This window comes from Cebus imitator, unplaced genomic scaffold, assembly GCF_001604975.1.
Source record: "Cebus imitator isolate Cc_AM_T3 unplaced genomic scaffold, Cebus_imitator-1.0 Scaffold297, whole genome shotgun sequence".
NCBI lineage: Eukaryota > Metazoa > Chordata > Mammalia > Primates > Cebidae > Cebus > Cebus imitator.
Genome location: NW_016107612.1, coordinates 1,897,841 through 1,924,930, shown reverse-complemented (window position 1 = coordinate 1,924,930; position 27,090 = coordinate 1,897,841). Strand labels below are relative to the sequence as shown.

General features: G+C 51.2%; 1 protein-coding gene across 1 annotated transcript; it reads left to right on the top strand.

Moving 5' to 3' along the window:
* Positions 1–25,812, top strand: LOC108285448 (cholesteryl ester transfer protein). Its single transcript, XM_017502670.1, has 16 exons — positions 1–243; positions 1,170–1,284; positions 7,968–8,102; positions 8,193–8,263; positions 8,475–8,562; positions 9,656–9,725; positions 9,954–10,014; positions 12,563–12,654; positions 13,881–14,060; positions 15,443–15,493; positions 18,404–18,568; positions 23,180–23,247; positions 23,640–23,673; positions 24,128–24,200; positions 25,295–25,380; positions 25,562–25,812. The coding sequence occupies exons 1-16, from the start codon at positions 126–128 to the stop codon at positions 25,634–25,636; spliced, it is 1,482 nt and encodes a 493-aa protein (XP_017358159.1). The 5' UTR covers positions 1–125; the 3' UTR covers positions 25,637–25,812.
* The last annotated feature ends 1,278 nt before the right edge of the window (positions 25,813–27,090 follow it).

Below are 27,090 nucleotides of genomic sequence, written 5' to 3'. Positions count from 1 at the left end.
TCTCTGGGGCCAGGAAGACCCCACTGCCCGGAAAAGCCTCCTGTTCCGTGGGGGTTGGGTGGACGTACATATACAGGCTCCAGGCTGAACGGCTTGGGCCACTCACACACGGATGCCCGATAACCATGCTGGCTGCCACCGTCTTGACCCTGGCCCTGCTGGGCAATGCCCACGCCTGCTCCAAAGGCACCTCGTGTGAGGCAGGCATCGTGTGCCGCATCACCAAGCCCGCCCTCTTGGTGTGTAAGTACCAGTGACCTCCTCTCTGTCCATGCATCTGTCTGCCCTGGCAGGGCTGTTTTCAGGAACACCCACGATGCCAGCAGCCTCCCTGGCCTAGGGCCAGCTCTGAAGCTGGCTGCCACAGTAGCCCAGAGAAAGGAGTGTCCTGGGAGGAAGATGGGATAAGCAGAGCTGTCCTCACCCTCTCCTGACCGCACTTCAAGGTCAAGTTCTTTGGTGAGAAGGTCCTAGCTGGGCTGCAAATAGCCAGGTGTAGGGATTTGTGCTTGTCTGAGACGCAGAGCCACAGGGGTTCAAGTTAAAATTCAGATCTGAGCCAGGTTAGGGGGTTGAGTCAGGGGATGAAGATGAGGAGTTTGGTGTATATTTGGTGTTGGGGGTCACTCTGTGGCCAGAGTCAGGGGTTGCCAGGAGCTCAGGTATTGGAGGCTGCATCACTGACTACTGTGTGACTTTGGCCAGCTCCCCTGCCCTCTCTGGGCCTCAGCCTCTCGCTCAATACAATAAAGGTATAGGGATGCTAAATGATAGAATTCTAAAATAGAACATCACCAAGTTCAAGAGCCAAGATTATAGACCTCCAGGACTACAGGGAGTGTCATAGCGTTGTCTGGGTGAGCTAGGGTGAGTGTGTGGCTGGGCTCAGGGCTGCCATTTGACTAGGATCAAGGGGTTCCCATGCGTCAGGATCCAGAGGCTAGGGTATGATCAGGATCTCTGGCTGGGGTCAGGATAAACCTCTCTGAGTCCCCTAAGAATTGCCATTGACCTTACACTGAGAGGGAGGCCCAGTCCACCCCTCAGCTTTAAGGCCTGCTGGGGAGCCTAGTCCCAGAGAGGCTGAGTCATGGCCAAGACTGGTTGTGGGTGGGAGTGGGGGACTTGGCATGGGCCTGCAGCCCCTCAGCCACTGCCCTCCCCTCTAGTGAACCAGGAGACTGCCAAGGTGATCCAGACTGCCTTCCAGCGAGTCAACTACCCAAATATCACAGGCGAGAAGGCCATGATGCTCCTTGGCCGAGTCAAGTATGGGCTGTACAAGTGAGTTGGGCCTCGGGTGTCATCAGGCTGTGGGTAGGGAGGTCGGAAGAACAGCCTGGGGCTTGCCCCCAGCCCACAGGGAGGAAGGGCTGGGGGAGGGAGGGACTCAGGTCTCTCCCCTGGACTTGGAACCAGAGCCTGACCACCTCCCCTACCTCCACCCTCCATCCCCTGGTGCCCTGGGGGGACTTAGTGAGTGTATCAAACTCTCCAACAGCCCCTCTAAGAGTCAGGCTTCGAAGGATCCTTTCCCATTGCCCTGAGAAGTTGAAGGTCTTATTGGGTACTGAATGGAGGATAGGGTAGAGAGATCTCAGCAAAATGAGTATCTTTTTTTAAATAAAGTTTATAAATGTTGTTTTCTTATAATACAGATAGGGGCCTCGCTCTGTTGGCCAGGTTGGTCTTGAACCTTGGCCTCAAGCAATCCCCCCGCCTCAGCCTAAAATGAGTATCTTGACATTATGTGGGATGATAGTAACAGCAGAGGGCCGGTTGTGGGCTAGGTGCTTTTCCAAACAATATCTCATTTTATCTTCACCTTTATCGTATACTTTTTCTTTTTCTTTCTTTCTTTCTTCTTTCTTTCTCTTTTTAAATTTTTTGAGACAGCGTCTCCCTCTGTCATTTAGGCTGGAGTGCAGTGGCACGATCTCAGCTCATTGCAACCTCTGTCTCTGGGTTCAAGCAATTCTTGTGCCTCAGCCTCCAGAGTAGCTGGAATTACAGGCGTACACCATCACACCCAGCTAATTTTTGTACTTTCAGTAGAGACAGGGTTTCACCATGTTGGCTAGGCTGGTCTCGAACTCCTGACCTCAAGTGATCTGCCTGCTTCCATCTCCTGAAATGCTGGGATTACAGGCGTGAGTCACCTTGTCCAGCCCTTTAGCTATCTTAATCTTTATTTTATTTATTTATTTATTATTTATTGAGACGGAGTCTTTCTCTGTCAACCAGGCTGGAGTACAGTGGTGCCATCTCAGTTCACTGCAACCTCCGCCTCCCAGGTTCAAACCATTCTCTTGCCTCAGCCTCCCTAGTAGCTAGGATTACAGGCGCCCGCCACCAAGCCCAGCTAAATTTTAGTAGAGACGGGTTTCGTCATGTTTGCCAGGCTGGTCTTGAACTCCTGAGCTCAAGTGATCTGCCCACCTCACCCTCCCAAAATGTGGGATCACAGGCGTGAGCTACTGCATCCGGCCTATCTTAACCTTTGTTATATATTTTATCCTCATCTGTAAAAGAGGATAATGCCATCTTCCGGATGGCCCTGCTTAACAAATAAGGAAACAGGAGCTGATAGAGGTTTCCCAGCCTGGCGGAGCTCACGTGCAAACTCAGCTCAGTCTCGGGAACTTGGCCACCTTCCTGGAACCTCAGGCTGCCCTGGAGCCTGGATCTCTGTCTGTGTGTTAGTCTGAGACCCCAAGGGTGAGGCAGACATGGTTCAGGGACTTTATCTTTGTCTTAAAGCCAAATTGTTTCTGAGCCACCAGGGGGCGCCGGCGGTGCTGGGCTGCCGCTTCGCCTTTTGCAGGAAAACTCCTGCCGCTAGGGGGTGCTGTGGAAGAGTCAAAGCCATGCCCTCTGAGCGACTTTGGGCTTCAGATTACGCTTCTGTAAAACAGGATAATGGGCAAGGTGCAGTGGCTCGCACTTGTGATCCCAGCACTTTGGGAGGCCGAGGCAGGAGGATTACTTGAGCCAGGGTTCAAGATTAGCCTGTCTCTATAAAAAATTTAAAAATTAGCTGGGCATGGTGGTGTTTGCCTGCAGTCCCAGCTACTCAGGAGGCCAAGGTAGGAGGATCATTTGAGCCTGGGAGGTCAAGCCTGCAGTGAGCTATGATTGCGCCACTGCACTCCAGCCTGGTAACAGAGCAAGACTCTGTTGCTAAAAAGTAAAAGAGGATAATGCTATCCTAGACCTATGCTGCAAGAGGTCAGACGTGGCAAAAGCATCTTGAGAAGTTAAAGAGATATCATCCTTAATAAATCAGCAATAATTCAGTTAGACCAGACTGCCATAGACTAGATGTCCTAGTCATTCATACTTAACTGTTATCCCAGGCAAGGCCTGTTGGAAGCTTCTTACTATGGCTTCCGGCAGGATCCCCGTGAGCACTGCTGGCTGGGCTAATGAAACTCCCAAAATACCGGCCAACGTGGGAGACTGGCTTTGGGGAATCTACCGCTTTGCCATTGACAGGAATGACTTCTGGAGGAACTTGATCCTCAATTTGGGACTCTTTACTGCGGGAGTTTGGCTGGCCAGGAACTTGAGTGACATTGACCCTGACCCTAACCCTAACCCTCGCCAGGAGTGTAGCCAAGTAGACAAATGGAATCCTGTGCTGAACCCGAACCTTCCAAAAACAGCCTGCAATCTGTGACCACCACGAGATGTGCCCTGATGGCAGCTGAAGTTTGATTCAGTTTGATTACGATTGGCCATGATGAACGTTAGATGAAGCTGGATCATGGTAAAATGAGAATTCTTCACACTATTCTCTCTAATGGGAATAGAATAGAATATAACAGAACAGACGGGGAAAGCCAGATATACACAGATTCTCCTTGTTGGGCAGTGTGTCATAGTGGCTTATAATATAGGATCTGGAGTGGGATGGACCCAGGATCAAATCCCCTTCTACTGAGGTTTTTTGAAGCCACGTAAGCTGCCTGAGCCATTTCTGTGTCAGTTCGGCGGGTACAGCAATAGTGACCGCCTCCTGGGTAGCTGTGAGGATTAAACCAGGACATGCGTTTAAACTCTCAGGACAGCGCCTGCCACACAGTGTGTGTTCAGTACGTGATGGCTGCTTCTATTGTGTCATATTCCATGTGCTGAAGCCGGGTCCCGGGGGAGAGTTCAGCAAGGGCAGAGGGCATGAGAGTGAATGTGGCCTGCTGGCCTCCCGGCCCCCAGTTTCTCCTCTCTGATCCTTGCTTCCCAAGGATCCTCGCTGAGCCCCACCTCTGACCAAGCCCCTGGCCGCACAGCTCCTCTGCTGTGCCTACACCAAGACCCCAGGCCCAACATTTCTGCAGCTGTTCAGCTCCACCTCTGCCTGGGGCTAGCCCAGGCCTCCTCCCAGTGAGGAGCCCCCTGCTGTCTTCCAAACTCCCACCCTCCACCTGACGACACCTCCTCCAGGAAACCCTCTGTATCAGTTTCTTATTTTCTGCTGTTAAAAAAAAAAAAAAAAATCACTCCAAGTTTAGTGGCTTAAAATGACACAAGTTTATAATTTTACAGTTAAAAAGGCTAAGAGTCCACCATGGCTCTCCCTGAGCTAAGATCAAGATGTCTGGAGAACCAGGTTCCTCTGGGGGCTCTAGGGGAGAATTAATTCCCTTGCCTTCTCCAGCTTCCAGAGGCCTCCCCCATGCCTTGGGCTCCCTCCATCTCCTTTTGTTTCAGGCGTTGAGGGGAACTCCCTGCTCTGACTTTCTCATGTATGGTATTCCCCTCCGCTTTCCAGCAGCTGTGATTGTCCCAAATCCTGTCCTCTGGCTCTTTAGGCCGGAAAAATTATGATCGACCAGAGTTCAAGGCCTTGAAAGTGGCTTTTCCCACTGTCCTTTCTCACAGTGCGTGCTGGAGTCCACCCTCATGCTGTAATCTGTGAAAATGGGAAAAGCACCGGGTGCTGTTGTCTTCCTCCACCCACATCTGTCCTGCAGCCTGACTGCTTTTCCTTTGTTTTTCAAGATGACGTTTTCTCTTGTTGCCCAGGCTGGAGTACAATGGCATGATCTCAGCTCACTGCAATCTCTACCTCCCAGGTTCAAGCAATTCTCCTGCCTCAGCCTCCCGAGCAGCTGGGACCACAGGCATGTGTTACCACGCCCGGCTAATTTTTTTTTTTTTTCATTTTTAGTAGAGATGGGATTTCACTATGCCGGCCAGGGTGCTAGGATTACAGGCATGAGCCACCGCGCCAGGCCCAGTCTGACTGTTTTTACTTACTCTCTACTGCCTAATTTTGTGCAGAGGTCAAGAATTTAGTCATCAAAGGAGGTTCGTGTGTTAGGAGCTCACACAGCTATCGCCAGAAGAGATGCCACTCAAAAATTTGGTATGCGTATGAGGGTGGTGGCTCACGCCTGTAATCCCAGGACTTTGGGAGGCTGAGTTGGGCAGATCACCTGAGGTCAGGAGTTCAAGACCAGCCTGGCCAATATGGTGAAACCCTGTCTCTACTAAAAATGCAAAATTAACCAGGCATGGTGGTGCTTGCCTGTAATCCCAGCTACTCAGGAGGCTGAGGCAGGAGAATCACTTGAACCCAGGAGGCGGAGATTGCAGTGAGCTGAGATTGCCCACTGCACTCCAGCCTGGGCGACAATAGCAAAACTCAGTCTCAAAAAAAAGAAAAGCTAGCATGGTGGCTCAATCCTGTAATCCCACCACTTTGGGAGGCTGAGGTGGGAGAATCACCTGAGGTCAGGAGTTCAAGACCAGCCTGGCAACATGGTGAAACCCTGATTTTACTAAAAATACAAAAATTAGCTAGGCGTGGTGGTGGGTGCCTGTAGTCCCAGCTACTGCGGAGGCTAAGGCAGGAGAATCGCTTGATCCCAGGAGGCAGAGGTTGCAGTGAGCCGAGATCATACCACTGCACTCCAGCCTGAGCAACAGAGCCAGACCCCATCTCAAAACAAAAACAAAAACAAATGTAGCAGGAGGTTTAAATTTCTGTAGAACTGAAAGAAGATTGGAGACTGTAGTATGATCTAATTCCAGATTAGGGCATTTAGAAGAATGTGGAGTCTGGTCAACATGGTGAGACCCCTAGCTACACAAAAAAATACAAAAATTGGCCAGGTGTGGTTGGTGCATGCCTGTGGTCCCAGCTATTTCGGAGGCTGAGGCAGGAGGATTGTTGGAGTTCGAGGCCACAGTGAGCTGTGATTACACAACTGCACCAGCTTGGGCAACAGAGAGGCACCATGGGAAAAAAAAAAAAAAGAATAAAGGAAAGAAAAGAGCTGGGCACAGAGGCTTACGCCTGTAATCCCAGCACTTTGGGAGGCTAAGGCGGGTGGATCATGAGGTCAAGAAATCGAGATCATCCTGGCCAACATGGTGAAACCCTGTCTCTACTAAAAATCACAAAGGTTAGCTGGGCGTGGTGGTGCATGCCTGTAGTCCCAGCTACATGGGAGGCTGAGGCAGGATAATTGCTTGAAGCCAGGAGGCAGAAGTTGCAGTGAGCCGAGATCGTGCTACTGCACTCCAGCCTGGCAACATAGTGAGACTATGTCTCAAAGAAAAAAAAAGAAAAGAAAAGAAAGAACTAAAAAAAAAGGAAGAACCTGGAACAATCTAGTTGTTTCCTATAAGTCTTTGCCAATCTATTTTAAAATTTTTTTTATTTTTAATTTTTGTGTGTACATAGTAAGCATATATATTTATGGGGTACATGAGATGTTTTGATATAGACATGCAATGTTTTGTCAAGAGTCTCTTCTGTGGCCTAGGCTGGAGTGCAATGGTGCAATCTCAGCTCACTGCAACCTCTGCCTCCCGGCTTCAAGCAATTCTTCTGCCTCAGCCTCCCTAGTAGCTGTGCCTACAGGCACCTGCCATCATGCCCGGTTAATTTTTTTGTATTTTTGTGGAGACGAGATCTCACCATGTTGGCCAGGCTGGTCATGAACTCCTGCTCTCAGGTGATCTGCCCACCTCGGCCTCCCAAGGTTCTAGGATTACAGGTGAGAGCCACCTCGCCAGCCTGCCAATCTATTTTTGATCTGACCTCACTTCTGATGGCATATCCATACTCTTCGTAATCAATTTTCACTCTTCTTCACATACCATTTACATTTCTAAGAATGTGACCATTTCATTTCATCTAATTTATCTCATTTGTGGACATACAATTGTTCATAGTATTCTCTCATAATTCCTTTTATTTCTGTAAGATTGGTAATAATGACCTCCCTTTTATTTCTGGTTTTGGTAATTTGAGTCTTTTTTTTCTTGCCAGTCTAGTTAAAGCTTTGCTGATTTTGTTGATCTTTTGGAAACACCAACTATTGTTTTCACCGATTGTTGTTTTTCTATTCTTTTTTTCTTTTTCTTTTTGCAAACTGACACAAGAGCAGAAAATCTATTCTTTATTTCATTCGTAGCCACTAATGTCCTGATTACTTCCTTCCTTCTGCTAGCTTTGGGCTTAGTTTGCCATTATATTTCAAGTTTCTTAAGGTGGAAAGTTGGATATTGAATTGAGATTTCTCTTTTTTAAAGATAGGCATTTCTAGATCTAAATGTCCCTGTGAGCACGGTTCCCTCCATCTTCAGCCCAGCAGGGTTGACTCTCTCTGGGCATTCTTCCCTGGTCACCTCTCCCCTGCCTCTCCTCTTCTGCCTCCTCTTCCACTTTTCAACACCCTGTGATTACACTTGGACCACCCAGATAATCCAGGATCTTCTCCCCACCTACCCCAAGGTCCTTAGCTTAACCGCATTTGCATACGGGTAACATGAGTCGAGTGGGTACCCATCATTTGAACATTGGGTAGCATATTTGCAGGTTCTGTGGATTAGGAGGCAGACATTCTGGAGGCTATGATTCTATCTTCCACCCTCGCCTAGGCAAAATTGGAGGCTCACTCCTTGGGCTCCCTGGATGACCCCTGACGTCCTTCCTCACTCCTGTTCCTTTCCAGCATTCAGGTCAGCCACTTGTCCATTGCCAGCAGCCAGGTGGAGCTGGTGGAAGCCAAGTCCATCGATGTCTCCATTGAGAATGTGTCTGTGGTCTTCAATGGGACACTGAAGTATGGCTACACCGCTGCCTGGGGGTAAGCATTTCCATCAGCTGATGCACCATGCCCTCGCCCGCTCTGGGCTGGAGAGCAGAATGAGGGTCCTGGGTCCTTGGCTCTTCGCAGGTTGGGCATTGATCAGTCCATTGACTTTGAGATCGACTCCGCCATTGACCTCCAGATCAACACACAACTGAGTATGTGTCCAGTGTCCTCTGGGGAAGTGGGAGCCAGATGCTAGGGCTTGGCCTCAGCAGAGCCGGGAGGTTGTGCAGGCAGAGTCCCAGCCTGGGACGTTTGCAGAGTTGGGGAGCCCAGAGCTGGCCAAGCTCTTGGCTGACCTGGGCAGCATGTGGGTACCACCCCATAGTGGAGGCTGCACTGAGGTCGTGTTCGGCTTCCCTGTAGCCTGTGACTCTGGTAGAGTGCGGACCAATGCCCCCAACTGTCACCTGTCTTTCCATAAGCTCCTCCTGCATCTCCAAGGAGAGCGAGAGTAAGTACACCACTCTGTGGCCCCCATTCCTGCTCGTGCCCATCCTGTTAGCGTGCCCACGGCCTCTCCAGGCTCAGCCTCACACAGGGCATGCTTGTGGGTGACCAAACCTGGGGGGAGAATACCTTCGGTGGGGTCACCTCCTACCTCTTCCCGTCAATACACCCTCAAAGGCTGGAAAACAATAGCCACCTAACAGCTCTTAAGAACTCGCTGTGTGCCAAGCACTATCCCAAGCCCTTTGCATGAATTAATTGATTTTGTCCTTAAAACCAACCCCAGGATAGAGATTTTGTTATCATCCCCTTTTTACATGTGGGTAAACTGAGTCATGGAGTGGTTAGGAAGGAAAATCTCATATCTACAGACTGCGTTCTGCAACCCAAACACCACACTAATTCACAGCTAAAACTCTAGTCAAGCGAAGTAACTTGCTGAGGACGCACAACTCGCCACTGAGGGACGAGAGCAGGATTTGAACCCAGCATTCTCTGACCCCAGAAGCTGAGTTCCTAGATACTTACTCTACTGCTTCCCAGGGTGGCACTTTTTGTCTTGGCCAACACCCTCTGTCAGGGAGCTGTGGGTAACCCCATTGCACAGAGGAAGATACCGAGGTTGAGAGAGACCCTGATCTGCTGAATTTGAATGCAAAATAAATAAATAAATAATAAAAATAAATTTAAAAAAATGTAAGAGAGAGAGACCCTGGTCATATAAGCAATGCCAAACCTGGAAGGCAGAAGGGAGCCGGTAGGTGCGGTCTGGAGAGGAGCCCTCTATTCAGGCCATTTTCTGCCTCTGGCGCAGACGGACACGTGTGTGAATTTGGACTCTAGGCACGTTCTCATGTGCGTGACAGGTGTGAGCATACAGGAGCTGGGCTCTCCTGAGGGATTCCGGGAGGGTGCCATGGTTAATCCTTGGGTCTGAGGTTCAATGTTCTCAGCTGCAAACTGGGGGCGATAATTCCTATCTCCTGAGCTACATGAGTCAGGACCAGCAGAGCCCTGAACAGTGCCTGGTACACAGTAGGTGCTCTGTGGATGCACAGGACTGGTCAGGGGCTCACTGTGGTGTTTGATGCCCTCAGGCCTGGATGGATCAAGCAGCTATTCACAAACTTCATATCCTACACCCTGAAGCTGATCCTGAAGGGACAGGTGAGTGAGGCTGGCTGACTCCCAGTGGTTCCAGGGCCATGCCCGGGAGGCTGGACCCCTTTCCTCCCTGCCCTTCCCTGAGAAGGAGCCACTCCCATCTTCCCAATGTGGTAGTCCCCTGTGCTAGTTCCCAGCATTGCCACCAGCACGTAATTGGAAGGAGGCACTGCCCTGCCCCTCCTCTGGCATCTTTTCCTGCCTGGAAAGCACCTGCTCTGTCTGCCCCAGGTCTGCAAAGAGATCAACGTCATCTCCAACATCATGGCTGATTTTGTCCAGACAAGGGCTGGTGAGTGGGTCTCTGTCTTCATGGCTCAGAAGACAGCAGTGGGAGCCAAAAAGCCACCTGCTGCACTGCATGGCCTTGGGACCGTCACTCCTCCTGTCTAGTTCCCATGGCTTCTGTCTCGCTCTAACACTTGATGATTCATTCTGGGCAGGCTTTGGCAAGTCTTTGACCCTTAGGGCTGCAGCCTCACAAGCTGTGTGACGTTGGGCAAATCACTTAATCTCTCTGAATCTCAATTTCTTCATTAATAAAATGGGGGCGATAACAGGATCTACCCCACAAGGTGGCTGTAAAAATTGAGTAGGGAAAAAATGTATGTAAAATGAGTAAGGTGCTGCCTTGTACCTCACCCCTGGCTCATCCTGAACCCTTATTATTATGGCTGCTATTATCACCAGCTGGTACCCTGCGCCATGCATAGTCACCAACATTTCCAATAGCAGAAGACATCGATGAAAGATAACGATGAAGAAAGCTGTGTGGGCATCGGGAACTCCCTGCCCTTCTGGGTCCCTTCCCTCCCTTCCCATCAGGCCTCAGGTTAAGGGGGACCTCCCACAAGGCTGTGCAGTGTAGAAGAAACTACTCAGGACTCAGTTTCATCATCCATCCAGTGGGGACGTCCCTGATCATTGAGAGGAACCTCAGTCAAGAGAAGAAGGTGGCGAGGAGTGGGAAGCACTGTCCTGTGCCAATCATCATCATCATAATAAGGCTGGGCGCGGTGGCTCACACCTGTAATCCCAGCACTTTGGGAGGCCGAGGCAGGTGGATCACCTGAGGTCGGGAGTTCAAGACCAGCCTGACCAACATGGAGAAACCCCGTCTCTACTAAAAATACAAATTTAGCCAGGTGTGGTGGCGCATGCCTGTAATCCCAGCTACTTGGGAGGCTGAGGCAGGAGAATTGCTTGAACCCGGGAGGTGGAAGTTGTGGTGAGCTGAGATTGCACCATTGCACTCCAGCCTGGGCAATAAGAGTGAAACTGCATCTCAAAAAAAAGTAATAGCCATCGGTTACTGAATGATGCCGTAAATGGTGCCCTGCACATAGTAGATGCCCATGGATGCCCAGGACTACTTTATACCAAACACTTATGTTAGCTATGGAATCCTCACAACCACCCGCGAAGAGCGTACTGCTGGCCCCCATTCCACTGAGGAGGAAATAGAAATCTCTGGAGATGAGAGGACTCCATCCCCCCACTAGGAAGTGGAAGCAGAATTTGAACCTTGGCCCTCCAAAAACTCCAAAAGCCCCCCCGCCCCCCTCACCCCCTCTCCCCTTGCTCTCAGCTACTGTGCTGTGTGTAAGGCCTCCCGCTGTGCTCCTCACCTGTGGACAGGGAGGTGGCTGGGCTGAGGAGACCACCTGCTCCTTATACCCTGGCACACAGTAGGTGCTCAGTAAACAGAGGCAGCAAAGGAACAGTGGAACCCCAGGTGAGGGAGTCCTCTGGGCCACTGTGGGGTGTTAGGAGGGGAGGTTCCAGGCAGCCCCAGGCCCGTGGCAGGCATCCTAGGCTCCAGCCAAGGCATGAAGGGCTGAGCACAGTTCTGTCTTCCTGAGTGGCCAATCTGTCCCTCTCCTTCCCTCTACTCTCATGGCTGCATACACCTGGAACGTCTGTCTCTTTGGGATCCCCGTGCCAGTAGCTGTGCCATCAGTAGGAATGCTGGTGGGCAACACTAACAGGAAGGAAGAGTGAGGGAGGAGTTTCTGGACTGGCCCAGGCAGCCACAGAATTCAGAGGGCGCTGGGAGGTCAGAAGGGTTGTTTCAAGGGGCCGCGGTTTGAGGGAGGAGGCAGGTAGGGTAACCTGCACTCCCATCTGTGCTCTGCGTGTCTCACGGTGGTTCTGCACCAGGGTTGGAAACTACAGCCAGTGAGCCAACTGCGTTTGGCTGCCTGCTTTCAAAAATGAAATCATACTGGATCGGAGCCGTGCCCACTGGCATGCGTATTGGCGACGGCTGCTTTTGCGTTACAGCAGCAGAGCAGACTAGTTGCAACAGAGACCACGTACCCCGCAAAGCCTAAAATATTTACTATCTGGTTCTTTATAGAAAAAAGTCTGCTGCCCCCTGTTCTAGACTATAGAACTCAGGACAGACGGGTTATGAAGTCTAGGAGGACTCCAAGATTCTCCTGGAAGTAGATTAGGAAAAAATATAATTAGATCGCTCACATGGCTGGGCATTCGTGTGTGTTTACACAGCCTGCTCACTGGAGATGAGGACTCGGATGCTGGGTGAGGTCAGGGCCCTGTCCTGTTCCCCTGCAGTACAGAGCAGAGCTGGGTTTCAGCCCATCTTGGACAAGTCCTGTGCTCTGAACAAGCCTTCTAGAAGGGCTTTACCTACCCAGACAGACAGACTTGGGAAAAGAGAATGAAAAAGTGCAGCACTCCTCCCCACACACCCAGGCCCCACTTTACAGAGGGGAACACTGAGGCTGAGGCTTGGGCAGCTGTGTGGAGGCAAGACAGCGGTGACTCCGGGCAGCTCCCCCATCCTGAGGCTACACCTTGATCTTTTCCTCCTGCAGCCAGCATCCTTTCAGATGGGGACATCGGGGTGGACATTTCCCTGACAGGTGATCCCGTCATCACAGCCTCCTACCTGGAGTCCCATCACAAGGTAGGAGAGTGCGAGCATGGGGGCAGGGCCCAGCTTCCCCAGGGGAGTAGGTCCTTGCCTGTGCCCTGACAGCCCCGTCCCCAGCTTCAACCCAGCAGCCAAGCATCCAGGGCCACTCCTCGCCATTCCTGATGTGGCCGGGAGGGCAGGCCACAGTGACGTGCCTCCAAGCCCCCTCTGTAGGCACCAGGGCTACCCACTGCAAGGATCCCGGCAAAGCACCAGCTCCTTCTGGAGGGCTTATTTGGCTTTTGTCATCCTCTACAGCCGTGGATTGTGCCCTACCCCCCGGGGGTACTGACAAAGGCTTTGGACCCTCTATTACTTAGGATATACATTCAACTGCTATAACAAATCCAAAAGCATAGCTGCTTAAACACGATAGACATTTGTTTCCTCGTGTCACGGCCTGAGCATCTGCAGCCTGGGGGGATCTGGAGGCTCCAGGGCGTCAGGCACGCAGGCCCCTTCCACTGGGTTCTCAGCCAGCCTCAGGTGTGGCGTCATTGCAGGGTCCTGGCTGGCTGGCATGACCACCACACCCCCTCTGCTCACATCCCATTGGCCTGAACTTGATCACAGGATCCCACCCTAGCTGCAAGGGAAACGGAGGAATTTATTCCAGCTAGATACTGAGACTAGCTAAAAATCAAGTGGTACAGAGATAGGAGAAGATTTTAGGGCAAACCAGCCATCTTTGCAACAGAACTTCTCCCCAGAAAGCTGAACAGAAGGATCATTTTGGAGGTTCATGGACATTCCTGAAGCCTGTTCACGACCTGTGGGCTGGATGACTTAGAGGCTCAGGGGACTGGACAGCGGCTTGTTTTCCCAATTTTGGCCTCCAGGAGCTGGTGGTCAATGGACTGCCCTCTGCAGGGGCAGGACCAGTGGTCGGCCAGGGGTGGGGGTGGCAGCTGGAGGTCCATGGTCACCAGCTGTCCTGAGCTATGTCGTTACTTGAAGGCAGGAATGTCCCCTGTGAAGGTGGGAACCACGTCTGTCTGGTTCACTTCCCACAGTGGTTGAGACACAGTCAGCACTCGGGAAATATTTGTTGAATAAGTGAAAGCCCCGCTGGGGGAAACTGGGTGCAGCTCTTTCCTCAGTTTCCCCATCTGCACTCTGGGCTGAATGCCTTCCAAGGTTCCTCCCAATCTCCCTGAAGCTGGACCTGAGCCCAGCAGGGCAACACGGAGTCCAGCCAGCATCCCGGCTTCCTCCAGGGTCATTTCATCTACAAGAATGTCTCAGAGGACCTCCCCCTCCCCACCTTCTCGCCCACACTGCTGGGGGACTCCCGCATGCTGTACTTCTGGTTCTCTGAGCAAGTCTTCCACTCCCTGGCCAAGGTAGCTTTCCAGAGTGGCCGCCTCATGCTCAGCCTGATGGGAGAGGAGTTCAAGGTGAGTGGGTGAGGCTGGGCTGCTGGGGAATCCAGATGGTGTGTGCTATGTGTGTGTGTGCACATGCGTGCAGAGGAGGGAGGAAACTCGGAAACTTGGTGGTGGGCGAAAGAGCTAGGGACCGTCTAAGCTGGAGCAGTAACAGTGAAGTCCAGACTGGGTGCAGTGGTTCACATCTGTAATTCCAACCCTTTGGGAGGCTGACACAGGAGGGTCCCTGGAGCCCAGGAGTTCGAGACCAGCTGGGGCAACATAGGAAACCCCTGTCTCTACAAAAATCAAAATAAGTTTAAAAATTAGCTGGGCATGGCAGTGCATACCTGTAGTCCCAGCTACTCAGGAGGCTGAGGTGGGAGGCTCACTTGAGCCCAGGAGGTTGAGGCTGCAGTGAGCTATGATGGCCCCACTGCACACCAGAATGGGTGGCAGAGTAGGACTCCATCTCAAAAAAAATAGTAAAGTCCAGCATTTTTTGGGGTCGACTGTGTGTTCCCAGATAGATGGATGGATAGAGCAATCAGTAGATGGATTTAGGTAGAGACATAGCTTGGCGTGTAGTAACTGTGCTAAATATAAGATGATATTGGCGGGGCGCAGTGGCTCACGCCTGTAATCCCAGCACTTTGGGAGGCTGAGGCAGGTGGATCACCTGAGGTCGGGAGTTTGAGACCAGCCTGACCAACATGGAGAAACCGTGTCTCTACTAAAAATACAAAATTAACCGGGCATGGTGACGCATGCCTGTAATCCCAGCTACGCAGGAGGCTGAGGCAGGAGAATTACTTGAACCCAGGAGGCAGAGGTTGCAGTGAACTGAGATCACACCACTACACTCCAGTCTGGGCAGCAAGAGTGAAACTTTGTCTCAAAAGAGAAAAAAAGATGGACTTAGTCTTACATTTATTGCATAGTTATATTTGCTGCACTCACCCTGTGAGATGAGTGCTATTGTTACCTTGGTTTTGCAAACAAAAAACAGCAAAGCTCAGAGAAGGTAGGTGACTTACTGAAGATCACACAGCTTGTAAGAGGTGCCCCGAAGCTGGGATTCTTCACCTATACCGTACCAGAAGTGCTTAGGTAGTTTCCAGGCCATGCCTGTCATTGAACTCATGAGGAAACTGAGGCCGCCAGAGGGCAAGTGACTTGTGCAAGGTCACGCAGCCTGTGTGAGGCAGAGCGGGGAGCAGAAGCCAGGCCTCCAGCTGGACGGGGGTTCCCTGCCCTACACCCTGCCCGAAGCATCTCACATGTTGTCTGGAAGGCTGGGAGCTGGGTCTGAGGAGGGCTCTGGTCCTTGAAACTGTACTCCGTCCCTGCAGTTTCCCTCTGAGGAGTGGCCTTTACGCCCCCCAAGCCCTGACTTCCCCATCTCTTTGCAGGCAGTGCTGGAGACCTGGGGCTTCAACACCAACCAGGAAATCTTCCAGGAGGTAACTGCCCCCACCCCTGTGTGGGGTTTGTCTCACATACCCCGATCTTGCTTTGGCTTCAAGAGCTCCCATACAGCCAATAACAACAGCGATGGCAACAATTATAGCGGCAAACACAGCTCCTTCTAGGGTGTCCGGCATGGAGCGAAGCGCTTGGTGTGTGTGACTTCCTTCAGTGCTCACACCTACGCTGAGTGGGGCACCCAAGCCATCCCTTTTTTACACACAGGGGAACAGTGAATGTCAAGGCTGGGTTTGAGCCCAGTTCTGTTGCCCCCCCAAAGATAATGCTCCATTCCCTGCTCTATTACCTAGGCATAGGGCCTCATGGGGGGCTGGAACCCCAGGATCAACTCCAGGTTCAGAGGGCCCCAGCAATAAATGACTAATGATTACTCCTGATCCCAAAGCCAACTCCAGGCAAGCTTCTTGGGGGTCACGGCCTCTTCTTGCTATGCCCGGTGGCAATGATGTTCAAAATCCCACTCCTCATTGCAGGGTTCCACTAAGAACCCATGATCTCCTTCCTCAAATGGACCTCGTGCTTTCTGAGTAAGCCTCCCTCAGCTTTCTGGTCACCTCACTTCCCACCCACTGCAACGGCTTCTTCAGGCCTTCCTGCCATCCTCAAATCTCCAGCTGCCCCTCCTGTGTCCCTTCCACTTCCCTCTGCACACATAGCCTCTTCCCAGAGAGCTGAGCAGAGCCACCCACAGAACTTCTCCCCACGTGTCTGCTCCCAATCCCACTCACTCACCCACACCTGCTGCGCCTTCCTGCAACCCTCTCCTGTTCTAACAGAGGACGGTCCCTCTTCCCTTATGAACTCAGACCACCCAGCCTCTTTCCCCAGCTTTGCAATGTCTCTCTCTCTGCATGTATGCAACTCACAATATTGAGCAGCCCCTGACTGGGTCTTCTCCCTCAGCCCCTTGACTGAGTCCTGTTCCTGTGATGTCCTGTTTCCAGTCTTTCTACTTCTCTGTCTCCAACCTCCTCCTCAGGCCAGGCTACCATTATCTCTAGTAGGGACCCACCTGCAGCTCCCAGTGGGTCTCCCTGTGTCCTGATACCCTCCTACAATCCGTTTCCCATAGCAACCAGAACAATCTTTTCAAGAAACCAAACTACTCATTCACCTGCCTGCTTAACGCTGGTGTAGGATACAGGCTAAATGCTCTGCCCTGGCCTCCAGGGTCCTGCACTGTCTCTTCCCGTCTGCCTTTCAATCTAGTTGTTTTGAACCCAGTGTAATTGCTCAGTTTAAGAGTTGATGATGTCTTTCATCAGCTCTGGAAATTTCTTTTTTTTTTTTTTTGAGACAGAGTCTCTCTCTGTGGCCCAGACTGGAGTGCAGTGGTGCGATCTCGGCTCACTGCAACCTCCGCCTTCTGGGTTCAAGCCATTCTCCTGCCTCAGTGTTGAAATTACAGGTGTGGGTCACAGTGCCTGGCCCTGGCCCATCAGCTCTAGAAATTTCTTCGTCACTCTCTCTTTCATGATTGCTCCATCACTATTTTCTCCATTCCTACTTCCCTGAATTTCCACAAGACACACATCTCATTCCATTTTCCATCTCTTTTCATGTTTTCCATCTCTTTCATCTCGGTGCTAAGTTCTAGATGGTTTCTTCAAGTATCTTCTTAAGTTCATTAACTCTTTTTACAGCTGTGTCTTATCTGTTTACTTGCCCACTGAGATTTTCATTTTATTTTATTTATTTCTTTATTTATTTTTGAGACAGAGTCTCACTCTTGTTGCCCAGGCTGGAGTGCAGTAGTGCAATCTCAGCTCACTGCAACCTCCACCTCCTGGGTTTAAGCGATTCTCGTGCCTCAGCCTCCTGAGTAGCTGGGATTACAGGTGCGCGCACTCATTTTTTTGTATTTTTAGTAGAGACAGGATTTTACCATGTTGGCCAGGCTGGTCTTGAACTCCTGACCTCAACTGATGCACCCACCTCAGCCTCCCAAAGTGCTGGGACTACAGGTGTGAGCCACCGCACCCAGCTGCCTCTTTCTTTCTTTCGAGCTGAAATATGCATTGAATTAAACCATTTGTTGTGCATCCAGTGGTTCGATGGTTTTCTGGGGTGTGTAGTCTCCTTGAGCCCAGTCCCATAGGCTGTAATTGGAGGTCCTCAGGCCACACGCCCCAGCCCCACTGGCTGCCTGCCCATTCCTTATGTTGGCCATGCTCATTCCACGGGGCTGTCATCTACACTGTCCCCTCTGCCAGAATGGTCTGCCCTCCCTCATCCCACCTGCTCCTCTTCTGCTCAGAAAAGGCCTCTCCCACCTCCCTGATGACTAGGTCAGATCGCCTCGTGCCACAGCCTGGTGTGTCTCTCCTTTAAATACTCCTCAGCTGCAGTTGTACGTTCCATTCTGGGATGTCCTGGTTAAATCTGAGCTCCTGCCAGTATAGCCCACAGCTCCTAGGCTCTCCCCACTATCCGTACCCCTAGCCCAGGACTGAAGCACAGTCAGTACTCACCAATGTTATTAAATCAAAGCTACCGCTGCTTCCCTTGGAGGGTCACGGTGCGGCATGTCCTGTCCTAAGCTCTTTCCACAGGTTATCTCATTTCCACCTCGGGACACCCCTATGAGGTAGGAACTATGATTATCCCCATTTTACAGATGAGGAAAGTGAGGCCCAGAAGGTTAAGTAAAGGCATTCTCAGCACATCCTGAGAGAGGAGTTCTAGCTTCACTAGTACACAGATGAGAAACGGAGGCCCAGAGACAACAAGAGTCCTAATTCACACCGCTTGGGGCCCGGGTACCACCCCAGGCTGCTTCTTCCTTTTCCCCAGACCTGGAGCCCCGAGCTAGCTTTGTCCTTCCCATCTCTGCGGGCAGGGACGATAGGCCCCTGTCCTGGACACAGGAACCCTGTCTTCCACAGCTTGTTGGTGGCCTCCCCAGCCAGGCCCAAGTCACTGTCCACTGCCTCAAGGTGCCCAAGATCTCCTGCCAAAACAAGGGCGTCGTGGTCAGTTCTTCAGTGATGGTGGAATTCCTCTTTCCACGCCCAGACCAGCCACATTTTGTAGCTTACACGTTTGAAGAGGTGAGGTGGGTGCAGGGGGAGGAGAACCTCACTCACAGCTGGACCATAGGGGCCGGGGGCCGGGGGCCGGGGGGGCACTCTGAAATCCCCAGATCCCCTCACCATCTCTGCTGGTACTGGTTGTCCCTTACACATGGCTCCTTATAATCAAAATTACACCACACATGTAACGAGGGGTGCACACATGATTTCCACAGTTTGGGTGATATTTTCTCTTTTCTTATTTTCATTTTTTTAAGGGTCTCACTCTGTCACCCAGGCTGGAGTGCAGTCTCACAATCACAGCTCACTGCAGCCTCAAATCCTGGGCTCAAGTGATCCTCCCACCTCAGCCTCCTGAGTAGCTGGGACCACAGGCACGCACAACCACACCCGACTAATTAAAAAAAAATTCCTTAGAGATAGGGTCTTGCTGTGTTGTCCAGGCTGTTCTCAAACTCCCAGCCTCAAGCAATTCTCCTGCGTCAGCCTCCTGAGTTGCTGGGGTTACAAGCGTGAGTCAGCACACCAGGCATGTTTTCTTCCATTCTTATTTTTATTTATTATTTATTTATTTTTTTTGAGACAGAGTCTCGCTCTGTTGCCCAGGCTGGAGTGCAGTGGCACAATCTTGGCTCACTGCAACTTCTGCCTCCCAGGTTCCAGGGATTCTTGTGCCCCAGCCTCCCAAGTAGCTGGGATTACAGGCATGCACTACCATGCCTGGCTAAATTTTTGTATTTTTAGTAGAGACAGGGATTTGCTATGTGAGCCAGGCTGGTCTCAAACTCCTAGCTTCAAATGATCTGCCCACCTCAGCCTCCCAAAGCTCTAAGATTACAGGCATAAGCCTCCACACCAGCCAATATTTTCCTTTTAAGCTCAGTGGTAGACGATGGTGTTTGTTACCCAGCTCCACAGCCCTCCATCCATTAGGGTCACATCAGTTTCCAAATTCCCAGCTTTTGTGAATTTGTGAAAGTCATGTAGTGTACGGCCACTGGATATATTGCAGAGCACCCAGTAGGGTCTGGCTGGCACCCCGCGATCAGACATACTGGTATTTCTCCTCATAGGAAGCAAGATAAATACCGTAGATCACTTCCTAGACAATGGCCAGATTTTTGCCAACAAACTCAAACTTAAGAAAAAACTTGCAGTTTTCAGATCCTGTTTAATTTTATAATTGCAAATAAGGAATTAAAGAGCAGTATTATCTTTAATACTACTTAGAATATATATATATATTTTTTCCTTTGAGACAGAGTCTCACTCTGTTACCCAGGCTATAATGCAATGGTGTGATCTCGGCTCCACCTCCCAGGTTCAAGCGATTCTTGTGCGTCAGCCTACCAAGTAGCTAGATGGGACTACAGGCACATGCCATCACGCCCAGCTAATTTTTAGTAGAGACGAGGTTTCACCATGTTGGCCAGGCTGGTCTCAAACGCCTGACCTCCAGTGATCTACCCGCCTCAGCCTCCCAAAGTGCTGGGATTACGGGAGTGAGCCACTGTGCCTGGTCAATATTTCTTAATACATTAAGAACCAAAGACAAGAGCAATGAAAGCACGTTGTGGAAAATATAGAAAAATAGAAGAAACCCACTGTCACCATAACCCCCTTGTCCAGAGGCCTTCGATGTGGTTACTGGGTGCATTTCCTTCTAGTGCTTTATTCTTTTTAAATAAACTTTTTATCTTGGAGTAACTTTAGATTTGAATAAAAGTTGCAAAGTACAGAGAGTTCCCGTATCCCCCCCAGCCGCTTCCCGGTTTGTTGATATCTTACGTAACCACGCTACGCTGTCATATCAGAGATATTAATATTGGTGCATGACTATTTACCAAACTCTAAACTTTATTTGAATCTCCCCAGTTTTTCCACTGACATCTTTTTCTTTTCCAAGATCTGATCCAGGATAGAAGATAATATTCATCTGTTCTTTGTTTGTTTGTTTGATTCTGCCCAGCCTGTGGTGCAGTGGTGCAATCACTGCTCACAGTCGGCTTGATCTCCCTAGCTAAGGTGATCCACCGCAGCTTCCCAACTAGAGATGGGCACCACCACGTAGAGACAGGGTGTTGCCATCTTGTCCAGGCTGGTCTTGAATCCCTGGGCTCAAGCGATCTGCCCACCTTGGCCTCCCAAAGTGTTGGGATCATAGGCATGAGCCACTGTGCCCAGTTTATTTAGCCTTTCAAATATCTCTTTAATTTTCATATTACTTTCCTTTTTGTTTTTCTGTTTTATTCCTTTAGGCTTTCTCATGCGGATGTTTATTTACTTATTTTTTTGTTAAGAATCTGAAATGTTGAGCATTTGTTAAAGAAAAAATTATTCAATGACGCTGATAAAGCGTGGTAAAAAAAGACTGTTTGGGACCCTTGAGACAGGTATAGGAACCACTGCAGTAGGGTCTTACAGTAGTGGGAGAGCTTGGCGTCAACTTCAAACATGGGCAAGGGAGAATTTATAGCCAAGGAGCAGGATGAGGTCAGAGATGGAAAATTACCAGGAGAAAACATCAGAGATAAAGGGGATTCTGCCTAAAACCAACCTACCAGGATTCTAGCTGAAGACAGGGTCATCAGACAACATCTTGGGGGAGGTGGAGGTGGAGGAATCTGATCAGATTTCAAGGGTGATCACATATGGAGAATAGGGGGTTCTTTTGCTAAAACTGGGTTTTATAAGAAGTGCACAGATGGTCCTGGGAAGAGGTTCAGGGGCCCAACTAAAGTTAGAATCTTTACCACTGTAACAAACACCTGCTAGCCTCCTATTCCCCCACTGGTCCCCCCTTCCTGGAATGTCCTGTTTCATTCCAAAACACTGCATTCCCTCTCCCCCAACTTTCCTAGGAGTCTGCCCTTGTTCCTGCCTCCTGAAGACCTCCCCTGTTGCTTTTGAGTTTGGCTGTGTTCAGAAAGGATTTTTAGAAATCTATGTTAACCAGGGCATGTGTGTGTTGGGGCTGAAGGGAATGCTCCCAGAAGGGAAGCATTGGATCTCAAGGGCAGGGAGAGAGCCATGGGAAGGTGCCCTGGCCCAGGGAAAATCACCAATAGGGCCTGGGGAGGGGAATCACAGTGTGGTCAGGGACAAGGGTTGTTTGAGGTGAAGGCCGGAAGGTACATTGAGACCGTCTCATGGAGGCTTAAAGACCAGAAGGAGGAAGTAAAAGCCACAGAGGCTTTGGGATTAGGGGAGGGAGGAGGTGACAAGCTTGGTGCTGGTGCAGGACTGTGGGATTGGGGAGGCATCAGCTGAGCCCTGGCTAAAGTGACAGAAACAGGACAGCCTTCAAGCCTCATCTGTGCCCACCCCTTCGCTGCAGAGAGGGAAGAACCAATGGGACACTTGTTCAAGGCCACATATCACATTCAGACCAGAACCAATAGTTCTGCACCCCAGCACATTAATTAATTAATTAATTCATTCATTCATTTTCAACAATAACTGTTGAGGTCTTACTGTGGGCCAGGACCATATGGTTTCTGATCTCATGAAGCTTAGAGTCTAACGGGAAGAAAGAAAAATAAGTAGACAAACAAAAGGCTATATAACCACTAATTGTGCCCAGTGCTATCAAATAAAAATGGGTGGTCAGCAGAGGTGCTTATACAACTTATAACTCAAAATCCAGCATCTATTTGAAAGTGATCTAGTGTCATGGGCCTCAAACTTTGACAGGCATCGGAATCACTTGGAGTGGGGTTACTGCACAGACTTCTGGAGCCACTCCCCGGGTTTCTGGTTCGGTGGGTCTGGGGTGGGGCCTGAGAATCTGCCTTTACCACACATTCCCTTCTGCGTGGTGCGAATGCTGCTGGTTAAGGGACCACACTTCCTCCACCACGTCGCTTTGATGATGGCTTTACTTGGGAGGTGGAGGGAAAGCTACGCAGGAAAGCCCAGGTCCATGCCTGTTTCTGACCAAACAGGAAGAAACCACTGGGGATGTGGATAAGTCAGAAACCAGGAGAGAAAGTGGCATGGGCCAGGCACGGTGGCTCAGGCCTGTCATCCCAACACTTTGGGAGGCTAAGGCAGGTGGATCACTTGAGGTCAGGAGTTCAAGACCTTTTTTAGATTTCTCAGAAAACTAAAAATAGGGCTGGAGGGCTGGGCGTGGTGGCTCAGCCTGTAATCCCAGCACTTTGGGTGGCTGAGGTGAGTGGATCATGAGGTCAAGAGATCGAGACCATCCTGGCCAACATGGTGAAACCCCATTTCTACTAAAAATACAAAAATCAGCCAGGCATAGTGGCACAGGCCTGTAATCCCAACTACTTGGAAGGCTGAGGCAGGAGAATCTCCTGAACCTGGGAAGCGGAGGTTGCAGTGATCTGAGATTGTGCCACTGCACTCCAGCCTGGTCAGCACAGTGAGTGAGACTCCATCTCAAAAAAAAAAAAAGGAAAGAAAAGAAAACAGAAAGTGCCCATGTGACTTCTCAGGTCCTAACTCCAAAGCCACAGGTGCTGGGGAACTCTCCTCAGAACAGCAATAGCTAAGCCTGGTTCCCATGGTCCCTCAATGGAAAGAATCAGGCGCCCTGGGCTAGGAGGGTTGCTCTCTGCTTCAGGGAAAGCCCTGGCTCACAGCAAATTTGGTTTCTCTCCCCAGGATATCATAACTACCGTCCAGGCCTCCTATTCCAAGAAAAAGCTCTTCTTAAGCCTCTTGGATTTCCAGTATGTGCTGCAGAGAAGAGGGGGCGGTCAACTCTGCAAACCTCTCTCCAGCCCCTTGGAGTCAGGCGCAGGACGGGTGTTGGTGGGGAAATAGCGCTCCTTCCCTCTGGGGCATATGGCCTGACTGCAGGGAGATAAGACCCTCACCTAGAGGGAGTCTTCGTCCAGAAGAAGGCGGGGTACCAGGAAGAATGGAGGAAGGGCCCGGCAGGAGGAGAGCGCTGCCTGAGCCAGGGCCTGGCAGCTGGAACAGCAAATCTCACGAGAGTCCCCAGAAAGGCCTGAGCAACGAGACAGAAGCGCTGGCTGTCATTCCTAGAGCTTCTTTCCCGGTGGATGTTACAGGAGGGGGCCTGACAGAGGGTCAAATTCTCATCTCTTTTTTATTTCAGGATTACACCAAAGACTGTTTCCAATTTGACTGAGGTAGGTGGCCTTGGATAGACCAGGAGAAATAAGTCCTGTTGGACCTCCTGCCTTCAGGAAAGCGGGCAACGAGATCAAAATAATCTGGACCAAGCGGTCCGTTCCGTGTCTCTTGTGACCCTTCTTCTCCCTGCCACATCCGTTGGGAGAGCTCTTGTGTTACAAAAATGAGAGCGTGTTGGTATGGACTGGGCTTTGGGCAGAAGAGTACTGGCCAAGCAGCCCCTCCCTGGATCTCAGTTTTCCCTCTGTGGAATGGACCAGCAATCCCGGCCCTCCCCAGGGTGAAGGAGGGAACACTCAGGAGAGGCACTGTCTGGGACAAGAGGAGGGAGAGGGTTGGACGTATTTTTTTGCAGATGGGCATGAATGCTTTGCCCAAGCTGTGTGGCATCTGCCCTGTGGGTCACTTCTGTGCTCCAGGGGGCGCTCACCATAGGCCTCTGATCAGCAGAGCAGTTCCGAGTCCGTCCAGAGCTTCCTGCAGTCAATGATCGACACTGTGGGCATCCCTGAGGTCATGTCTCGTAAGTGTGGGCTGGAGGGGAAATGGGGTTGCCAAGCCTGACCGAGCTTCCCATTCACCTTGTGGGCCCTTCCCAGGCAGAGCTCCAGGTGCCCCTGTTCCCAGGCATTGACACTTAGCAGTCTGGGCCCCCTTCCCTCTCCCTGCTGGTGGCATTGCATACCAATGACTCAACCAGATGCAGAGAGCCATGTTTCTGGTTTACCTGCAGGATATAATCTCTGCCACCCCACGGGTTGGCTCAGCCCACTTTCAGGACACAGGTTTCCTAATAGCAACCTGATATAGCAGAAAGAGCCCTGGGCTGGGAGGCTGAGACCTAGTTCTAGCCCAGCCCTGAACCTCAGTTTCCCTTTCTGTAAAACGGGAGTGTTGAACTTCATGGTTCCCAATTTTCCTTTTGACCTTGAAATGGTAGAATATTTGTCCGTTTGAGGTGACTCAAGCGGTAGACTCTCAGACATCATGGCACACGTGTGCTGGGGGTGTGGACACGTGGACAAGGCTCTGCTGAGAGCTCTCTGCCGCCTTCCCCACAGAGTGTGTTGAGCTGACTGTGCCTTCCTTTAGAATATCTGCTTGTCCACATGGCTTAGGTAGGAAGAAGGGCGTGGAAATGGAATTATCCTGGTGGGGTGTCTTGGCATCTCTTGGCCTCATTTTCCCCATCTGAACCACGGAGCCAAAACCAGAGAGGAGCGGATTAAGCCATTCCTACAACTACTTGCAAGGAGGCCACTCTGTGTGGTTGCAAAGAACGCTTTGAGAAGCTGTGCGGGGAAGGCTCCTTCCTGGCAGGGTAGATTCAGCTAACTGCAGGTCATGTGGCCATTGTGGGTGGGTTGGGAGCTCAAGTTTGGGACAGAGTGGAATTTCTTTGGGCAGCAGAGTGGCAAGTGCTACCAGCAGGCAAACTCTACTCTTCCCAATCCTCAGAAGCACTGGCCCACTCTTCTAAATCAAAGTGAAAAAACATGTTTACAGAATGTAGGTCCAAAGAGGTCTCGGCATCTGCCGCTGCCCACGGTGGCGGAGCCTCAGGCCCACCCTGCTCCCCAGGAAGGGCTGACTGGGGGGCTCTGTCCCCTGTCCCAGGGCTGGAGGCAGTGTTTACAGCCCTCATGAACAGCAAAGGCCTGAGCCTCTTCGACATCATCAACCCTGAGATTATCCCTCAGGATGTGAGTACAAAGCCCCCCTCGCTAGCCCCTGTCTCCTGGGGAGGGAGGCCCAGACAGGATTTCCAGGGTGACTGGCGCCTATTGGGGAGACAGGCAGAGGGGCCCTCATTAGCTTGGCTCCCTCCTGGCGGCCTGGGAGTCAGCCCAGCCTGCCCCTCTCTCCTCCGGCCTCTCACTCTAGGGCTTCCTGCTGCTGCAGATGGATTTCGGCTTCCCTGAGCACCTGCTGGTGGATTTCCTCCAGAGCTTGAGCTAGAAGTTCCAAGGAGGTGGGGGTGAGGCTTGAACCAGAAGGCAAGCACCAGGCTCACAGCTGGAGCCCTAGTGTCTCCTCCATCACGGTGGGCCAGGGTGGGAGCACAGAGATAGACATTGGCTCCCACCTCCTCCCTGTCCTAAAGGCCCACTGGCATTAAAATGCTGTATCCAAGAGCTGGAGAGTCCTTCTTCTGTGGCTGGGGGGTAGAGGGAGGGGGAAGAGATGTGTCTCACCAGCACCGTCCACCTCCTTTCAGCCCTTCCAAGGCAGCTGCCCGCAAACCCTCCAAGCTCCACAGTGCCTAGAGGAAGAAATTCAAACCTCTCTACTTGGGACCCAGGGTCCTCCCTGATCAGGTCCCTGAGTACCTTCCAAATTTATCCCCTTTAGCCCAGCACTCTTCTCGTCTGACCAGCTTCCTGCATGAGCTGTCACACACTCTCTGTCCCATGGGGCTTCAGTGTTGGACAGGAAGTGAGGGGGAACCGGGGCTTCAGATCTGAGGATAGTGTGAGGGGAATGGGCCCTCAGAGGTAGAAAGAGAGGAAGATAGAGCCTCTAAAAAGGCAAACACTTTATTCCAGAAGAGAAACCTCTCATGAGCCTATTTCCAGCCCTTCTTCTTCCTTCTTCTCCTTCTTCTTCTTTTCTTCTTCTTCTTCTTCTTCTTCTGACAGAGTCTCACTCTGTGACCCAGGCTGGAGTGCAGTGGCGCAATCCTGGCTCACTGCAACCTCTACCTCCTGGGTTCAGGCAATTCTCCTGCCTCCGCCCCTCAACAAGCTGAGACTACAGGCACCTGCCACTACACCCAGCTAATTTTTGTATGTTTAGTAGAGATGGGTTTCACCATGTTGGCCAGGCTGGTCTCGAACTCCTGACCTCCAGTGATCCACCCGCCTCAGCCTCCCAAAGTGCTGGGATAACAGGTGTGAGCCATTGTGCCTAGCCTCCGCCTCACCTCCTTATGCTTAAATTGTGTCTTCTTCTTCCCACCCTCAGGCTACAACACAAAAACTTTCTCCAACCATCCTAGTTTTGGAAGGCACCAGGCTCTATTTTTTCCAGGTGTGTAAAGAAAATGCCTCAGATTAGCCAAGCGCGATGGGAGGAAGCGCAGCAAGATGCTGGCTCATGCAAGGTCCCTGGGGTAGAAAGAATCATAATGGATTCAAGAACAGTCAAAAGGGCTGGTGTGGCAATGAAAGCAAACAGCTAGGGGCGAGAGATGAGGCCCAACCAACAGGCAGGGTCACATCACAAGGTGGCAAAACGGCCTGTACTTCAGCAGCCAGGAGACACGGCCAGGAGGCTGGGGCTGCAGGGAGCTCGGAAGTAAGACGCCCGTTCAAGTCTGGGAAGATGTGAGGGGAGGGCCCCATATTCTGAGTTCGGTTTCTTCCAAGCCCTTCCCTGCCCCTCCAAGGGCTTTCTGTGGCCTGCTTTTCCCC